A 7,783-nucleotide genomic window follows, 5' to 3' on the forward strand; every position below is an offset into this window, starting at 1 on the left:
GTTGCATGGGTACTTGGATACGTGATGCGGGGATACGCCCGATACCCCAAATTTCGAAAAACTAGGATACAGGGATACGTTTGCATATGTATTAATTATTAAAATTATGAAAAAGATAAGGATTTTTTTATAGGAAGTGTATGAAGTGATGAAGTCTTTCAGCAAATACTCCAGGTTTCCTTTAGATCATCTCATGAGAATTCAGCTTGCTGCAGGAAATCAGCTCCACCACCAGATAGCTCATATCTATCTATCCAATGTCCCAAAATTTCAATGGGCCAGATATATACTCCGGTGATTTCGTTGAAATAAGGCACAAATTTTGATGCACATTAACTAAATCTTCAGCATGTGTAGGGTTGAGCCTACAAGAAAAAGAAAAGATAGTACAGGATACGTATCACAGCAGTATCCTAGGTGTATCAAACATTTTTTTTCTTTTTTTTATAATAAAAAAATCGAGGGATACGTATCGGGGCAGTATCCGGCTGGATACGCGCGCTTTCTGAAGTATCCGCGCAACATAGGGTGCTTTCTCAGAACCCCAGTAATTCTTTCCACAATACTAAATCTAACATATGGGTCCCACTTGTCAGTGGCACGGTGGTTCAGCGGGTGCTCCGGCGGCTCGGGTGACGTGGCACTTATTGGGACTCATATTGGGAGGGATCAATTATCCGAACATAGTGGGGGAGTTGGGCTGTTCTATTGGGAGTCCCCAGTAATTTTTCGCAGAAAGGGGTTCTGTTGGAGCAGGTTTTTGGTCCAACTCCCCCAACATCTGATTTTTATTGGGGAAAGGGGTTCTGTTGGGAAAGGCTGCACGCTGGAAACAGCCTCTTACAGAAATGTAGGGAAAGGCTGCGTACTATAGACCCAAAGTGGTCGGACCCTTCCCTGGACCCTGCGCAAGCGGGAGCTACATGCACCAGGTTGCCCTTTAAAGGGGTTCTGTTGGAGATGTTCCAAGTTAATAACTGCCTGACCTGAATGTAATGATGAACCACAATTTCATACTGCCCCTTCAAACCAGCAAAATACACCAGCTCATCCACTCTGCCATAACTGTCAACAATTTGAAGAGATTGATCAGAGGCTCATACATGCAACCATCAAAACAGAGAAAACACAGGGTAGCTCATGCATTATACAAGTACAAAAGAACCATCTAAACTACATAATCAGCATAATTTTACATTCACCCATTTATACAACTCAGTGCTTCTTAGTCCATAACCTTACATAATACTCCCTCCGTCCCAAAATAAGTGTTGCTGATTTAGTACAAAGTTGTACATTAGTACAAAGTTGTACTAAATCAGCGACGCTTATTTTGGGACGGAGGGAGTATAATATATGTACAGATGTCCTGGGATTATATAACAAAAACAGCAATTAGCTTTCCGATCATCTCAGGTTCCTTGGTGTTTTAATTCTTATTCACAGATTTTGATCGATGCTTCATGTTTATGTTCAGCTTATCACAAAGATACAACATGCAGTCTCAACTGCTGCATTATGCATGTGCTATCCAAAAATATGAATGTCCAAACTAAGAATCTAACTGAGATGTAATGTGCACTAATAATAGGCATACCTTTCCAGTAGTATCATTGTTGTTGCTTCATCTAATACATCTTTGCTATCACTGAGAAACGCACGGAATTCATCTACTACTGAACGATATGCCGAGCTATTGGAATTTGTTACTGTATTTGTAGTGGTGCCTGTGCCATCTTCCAACAGGAGACGGTTAATCTACAGAAGTTGTGCAAAATATACCGAGTAAGCCCCACAAACTCAGTTATGCAACCGAATATTGAAGCAACATTTCCAGTATCAATGCAATTTAAGTCACATTATTTTGAATGCTGGATAATGGAATCATGGGCAGTAGGTACCTTATCTAAGTACAGCTCAGTAGCCCAAGTCGAGATCATCGTTATTTGCATCTTGTCATCTTTGGTGAGGTTATCAAGCCTTCTCAATAAGAAAGTCCTGAGAGCATCCTGTCAAGTAGACAAAGTCAACGATTGCAGACATAAATCCGACAAGACATAGACAGTGTAACACTGTAAAATCTTATGAAATAGTGCACCCAAGCACAACAAAAGCTTACTGTAAGTAAATGCACAACCTTAATGACACTATATTTGTCACATGGATTTTGAGTCGCTCGACTAGTCACGACTAGTCGACGACTAGTCTATGAGTCACAAAAATATGGTCGACTCAGCTTAGTGTGGACTCGCGACTCTGAGTCGCGACTAGTCACAACGCAGGCTCGATTTCTTCCGAGTCGCTGCCCCAGAGCGACTCACATGAGTCGCGACTCGAAAACCATGATTTGTCATGATGAATATTGGAAGTACTAAAACTACAAGATCAGGATAAATGAATAGATCTCACATAAGTTTTTCAACAATGCACATTGAGGAGTACTCTAGAAGAATAGTACATTCAAAAGCTTGCAAAAATGTACTGAAGTTTTGAGTAAATTACCTGCTCACCTACGGATATAAACTTTAAACTGATCTCTTCAAATGATAAAATATAGTTCATCTGAAACCAAAGAACAAGTCCTCAAATGAACAAGGGCAACAAAATAGCAAGAAAAGCTACTAACACAATTAACAGTATGGCTTTCACCTTTGCATAAAATGAAGCTGCTATGTAATATTCTTTTGCAGCAAATGCAGCATCAGCCTGCAAAAGAAATGGTTTTGAATAACAGAAGGCATTGATCATTGCAATATTCCAAATAACATCCAGCATATCATCAATTCATCATATATAAGAAAATGATGCAGGAGCACAAAAGAATGCATGGGACGATTCTGCGAACATGCTCACATGCATCGAGATGTATGAACATCGTTTCACATTGATCTCTAGGAATACAAACATTACCTGCACGAGATAAACTTGGTCCCTTTGGAAAGGGTTAAGGCAATGGGACAAAGCAACAGCATATGCCTTCATATCCAAGTACACTTGCCACATGTCACGACCCTCATCAGACGTAGAAACCTAAATGACAAACAATATTAGTAACATTATTACATGACTCAAAAGCAAGTATCAGAATTCCGAACCTGGAATATAGAGGTTTCATCAAATGCATAGAAAACTCCAGTTGATGCATCACTACAAAGCCCGATGATTCCTTTTGAAGATTCGGCTGTATTATCGACTACAAGCTCCTCCACAATTTGCTGACTGATTCTGTTCACTACCTAAGAAATACAGGTTATGTGATGCCTTGCCTTTATAAGTACTAGCTTGTGGGGAAGATAAAAAACAATTCAAGAGAGCAAAATAAACCACAGATAAAATATGCAAATCCATTTATAGAACCATCTTACCTTAATTTTGTCTTCAATCAAGAGCAGAAAATGGAACTCAGACACTGCAAATGACGCTGGTTTTATGTTGGAATCTCCAAGTTTTGAATAGTCAAAGAAACCTTTGTTTTCCACAAAGTTTTCATCTCCACTCGTAGAGCTACAGAACTAAAATTAGTAAGAATAAAAACAAATACTAAATAAATAAAGTGTTCTAAATTGAATTCCCCAATATATAGTTCAAGAATAAAGCAGTAACTAAAATATTATTATAGCCAGAAAAAGTAAAACAGCACCATAGTTTTTTTGAGAGGGGGCAATAGGTTTTTAAAAAGCCTCATATTGACACTTGACCATTGACCTTGCTTCTTAACATTAGGTTTAATCTTGGGTTATGACTAAGCTGGCTTGGTGCCGAAAAACTGGCTTAGTGCTTGGCTTGATATGAATAAAGGTTGAACCCTGCCCCAAAAGAACGGTTCAAGAAGCTAGCTGGAGATTATGGAATTTAAAGTTCATAGTCAAATCTAGAGTAACACAAGCATTCATTAGGCCCATCTTATAATGTTCATTCTATTTGGAAACAGAATTTGATTTCTCACAGTTTCATGTTATTAAGCTAAACGTTGATCATTAATGTCTGTCACAATAAATGGGTACAAAGCCAATATTTTGGAAGTACCCCCGGAAAGGAATCTAATTATCTCATTTTCATGTGGACTGTCTAAGTCATATTATGTGCATTAGTAGTTCATGTTCAAAAAGTTACGACAAATATGAGTATTAGGATTTAGGAGCATATCAGAAATTCATTGTTAGGTGCAATCTGGTTAGACAAAGCCATGATCTACTTCCTTTACAAATTACAAAACAGAATTTAGCTAAATATAGAAACAACATATTTCACCTGTGTTGAGCTCCAAAATTGAGTTCACCGTAATAAATTCCAGCTCCAGAAAGCCATCCAAAGTGTTTAGCCCTTCTTTGCTTGATAAAGAAGTGTAGTTCACTGGACTCCATGCAATGGATACATATGTTACAAACATAAAATTCTTATGCACAATAATAGTGTATAGAAGGCAGTCCCTTTGCTGCATCGTAAAAATAAGGCCAAGTTAGACTTACCTATTAGGTATTTCTCCTGGGAGCTCCATGAAGTGAATGGCACGGTCGGCATAGCTAGCAAAAACAGTCTGTGCAACAAGATTTATATATTAGACTATATCTTAAGAAAATGAGGGCATATGCAGATCTTGCATGTCTGATTTTTTTTGGCTGAAGCAGGTCTGAAATTCAAAACCAAAATCGCAACCGAAAAACTGAAACACAACATAAAAATCTTCTGCGGAAAAATGTGTAGTATCTGCTGCTGCTAACAGAATGACAAGGCATTCCAAGAGTACGTTCTAAATTCTGATCATGTACATCAATCTACAAGGCATACTGACTTGAAATTGCTGAAATAAGGTATAGAATTTTCCATGTTACCGAGTCACGTACTCACGTTACTCGATGTAAACAAGATAAACAATGATTCTTTTGATTTAAACTAAGTTGTTTTTCTCACAAATAGGCTCACTATCGATAGTTAATACCACATCGGAAGATGCAACGAAAAAATTGAGAAATATTACTTACTTCCAGAGAACCAATGCCGGTGAACGAGTAAAGCCGTGTGGGTGTGACAGCCATCACATAGTATCTCGTGGCGTTCCCAACCACAGCTGTCTCCATCTGCGCAACCAAATTGCTCAATAATACTCCCTCCAACACAAATGTAAGCAATGAACCATGGCGCCGGTAGCAACAATTCAAACCTGCAGGTCCTTGATGCCCTCTCGCAGCTCGGTGAGCTCGAAGAGCAACTTCACATACTTCTCCTTCTTATCAGCCTCGTCCACGGCCATCTCAAAGATCTGTCCAGCCTCGGTCCCCAGGATCACCTCCTTGGTTGACGCTGCAGCAACAAAATCACAGAGAATAACCAATCAAGAACAGTGAAACAGCAAAGAAGACCGTGGATCATCAAAATATAGTTGGATGGATCAGCAAAAACCTTCGGTGATGGCTTGGCGATTCCAGGCAACAGCATTGACGAGGAGGCCACGGAGGCGGGGGAGTGGCTTTGGGCGCGGCCACCTGGCATGGTGGTAGTATGTCTCTGCGCCACCTGGGTGGATCACCGTGACAACACAGTGCTTGCCACCGGGGTCCAGGAAAACCCGGTGCACTGCATGGTCGCCGGAGCGGCCGCCCCCGAGGTCGATATCTGAAGGAGAGGCGACAGTTATTAGCCAAACAAAAACAGGTCTGCGAAGAGGAGAGAGGAGAGGGGGTAGGGGTGGAGACTTGCCCAGGGCGTCCTCAAAGGAGAAGTCGTGGCGGACGAGCCAGCCACGGGAGGTGCCAAGGACGATGACATCACTGCCAGCGGCCATAGAGGTGACGGCCCCGTGGCCCCTCGCGGCCTGGCGCTCTAGGGGGTCAACGGAGAAGAGCTGGCCGGCGTCCATGGCAGCCGGTAGATGAGTTCGTCAGAGATTCTGGGCTCAGGGTCAGTTTTTGTCTGGGATCACTGGGCCAGTTCTTTTCAGCTGCAGATTCTGCAGAAGTGGATTCTGCTGGGCTGCCCAGGGAATCAGTTGAGTGCAGAATCCCCTGAGAAACTGCAGTCCAGTTCTTTTTAACTGCTGCATTTTGAAATTGTTGTATGAGCTGTCTGTTGAAATGTGAAATGTCTATAATGCACTGACTGGGTGTGTTGAGTAGCTAACACCGAGATATTTCGTACTGTTTTACCAAGAATATGAGCACCAAAACGATTTACAAAGATCATAAAGTGCTAAATATTACAATAAAAAAAGCTGTAAAGTTTTCTTCCCAGCAAATCAATTTACAAACAACATAGATAAATTGTTCACTGCCATACATCTTATGCGCAAAACACAAATGCTTGCAGACCCATGTGTTGTAGCCTTGTAGGCACACAAATTGCCAACGAAATTTGGAAGCATCCATGTGCTTGTACAATTATTACATGTTCCCGGACTAGTAGTTCTCTCTGTTGCTCAGAACCAGCGGCGGTCTAGGATTTAAAACAGGTTGATCCACTTAAGCAAAAATTGACAACAAATATGGCATGCCAAGTTGCCAACGTTCTAATTAATTTACTGATACCACATGGAAATAGATCAATATGGTCTTACACACATACCAAAAATCGCATAAGAGAAGCCTACATAATACATACCTTGACAAGTTCAAAGAAGACTATGCGGCATTCTTAATTTGTTAAGAGTGGCATTGTCAGAGTAACTTGTTAAGAGTGGCAAACAATCAGACAGGCCATTATTATGTCGCTGATCAGGTGTTCATGTGCTGGACATCAAAATTATGTGTATGTGTTCACAGGGCTGTGTGTTCATGTACTGGATAGCAAGTCTGATTGTTTAGTTAAATCGAAGACTTGACTCTTCCACCTGATTGATGCAATAGACAGCAAAGAGCAAACCCTAAATCAGAACTCGGGGAATGGGCAGTGCGGCAGCGGACAACTTACCTCAAGTCCTCAAATCGGGCTAAAGGCTGGCCGCCGGGCAGGGTTGCTGGCTTGCTGCCGGCCGAGCGCCGGAGCCAGCGGAGGGCGGATTGGGCGGCGGGCGCCGGCTTGCAGGGGGGGCCAGGGGGGCGCGCTGGCGCCGAGCGCCGAGCGGGCCGGGCGGGCAGGGGCGGATCCTGGTCCTCTAGCGACGGGCGACGGGCGACGGCTTCCGGCGAGGCAGGCCGCAAGCAGCGCGAGATCGGGAGCCGAGCAACCGAGGTCGGAGACGAGCGTCTGTCCCGGTGTCCCACCGTGTGTTGTTTGTTGGGCTAGCCCGCTGAGATCCGGACGAGTAGGCCATTATTTATTGGGCTTTTTTGGCTCCTCTGGCCCATCTGTAATTTCCTATGGTTGGTTAGGCCGATCTAAAATCCCAGGCTGGGCCCCAGCCCACGCTGCGTATGGTGAAGGGGAGGGGTGTTGGGAAGAAGATGTCACAAGAGCAACCAGATGGCGAGTGCTCTTTCAGGAGCCTCCCAACGATCACATGAGGTGAGATGAGAAGGCGCCACTTGGCGCGCTCTCGGCCGCTATCACGTGTCACGATCTGGGTGTTTTTTTTGAATTTTGTTTTTTCTTTGCATGCGTTTTCGGATTTTTAAACAGTCTTTTTCGGGTTTTTTTGACTTTTTGGTTTTTCACCGGTCTTTCTTAGCTTAACCTCCCTATGAGCCATACCTCCGAGCCCTAAAAAAAGGGCCAACATATTGTGGACACCGATGGGCCAACAGACCGTCCAGCATGATTAACAGAAAAGGAAGCAAAACTAACGGAAATTTAATTCGGCTCTCGGGAGCATATGTTCCTACTCACCAAAAATGTTTTTTTCTTTGCAAAT

General features: G+C 42.7%; 1 protein-coding gene across 2 annotated transcripts in view; it reads right to left on the minus strand.

Moving 5' to 3' along the window:
• LOC119311757 (vacuolar sorting protein 18-like) overlaps window positions 1-7,057 on the minus strand; it is an 11,353-nt gene extending 4,296 nt beyond the window's left edge. Inside the window, exons 1-15 of one of the 2 annotated variants that reach the window (XM_037587455.1) lie at window positions 6,904-7,057; window positions 5,698-6,031; window positions 5,401-5,613; window positions 5,162-5,301; window positions 4,983-5,078; window positions 4,470-4,537; window positions 4,252-4,353; window positions 3,366-3,504; window positions 3,096-3,236; window positions 2,911-3,030; window positions 2,650-2,706; window positions 2,503-2,562; window positions 1,902-2,009; window positions 1,598-1,758; window positions 987-1,065 (exon numbers count right to left, since the gene is read on the minus strand). In XM_037587455.1, the coding sequence (XP_037443352.1) occupies window positions 987-1,065; window positions 1,598-1,758; window positions 1,902-2,009; window positions 2,503-2,562; window positions 2,650-2,706; window positions 2,911-3,030; window positions 3,096-3,236; window positions 3,366-3,504; window positions 4,252-4,353; window positions 4,470-4,537; window positions 4,983-5,078; window positions 5,162-5,301; window positions 5,401-5,613; window positions 5,698-5,857 (1,644 nt within the window). In that variant the 5' untranslated portion in view covers window positions 5,858-6,031; window positions 6,904-7,057. Of the gene's footprint in view, window positions 1-986; window positions 1,066-1,597; window positions 1,759-1,901; window positions 2,010-2,502; window positions 2,563-2,649; window positions 2,707-2,910; window positions 3,031-3,095; window positions 3,237-3,365; window positions 3,505-4,251; window positions 4,354-4,469; window positions 4,538-4,982; window positions 5,079-5,161; window positions 5,302-5,400; window positions 5,614-5,697; window positions 6,035-6,903 lie in introns of both variants that reach the window. The other variant, XM_037587454.1, reaches the window with a different exon arrangement.
• Window positions 7,058-7,783: the final 726 nt, after the last annotated feature.

This window comes from Triticum dicoccoides, chromosome 5B (assembly GCF_002162155.2).
Source record: "Triticum dicoccoides isolate Atlit2015 ecotype Zavitan chromosome 5B, WEW_v2.0, whole genome shotgun sequence".
NCBI lineage: Eukaryota > Viridiplantae > Streptophyta > Magnoliopsida > Poales > Poaceae > Triticum > Triticum dicoccoides.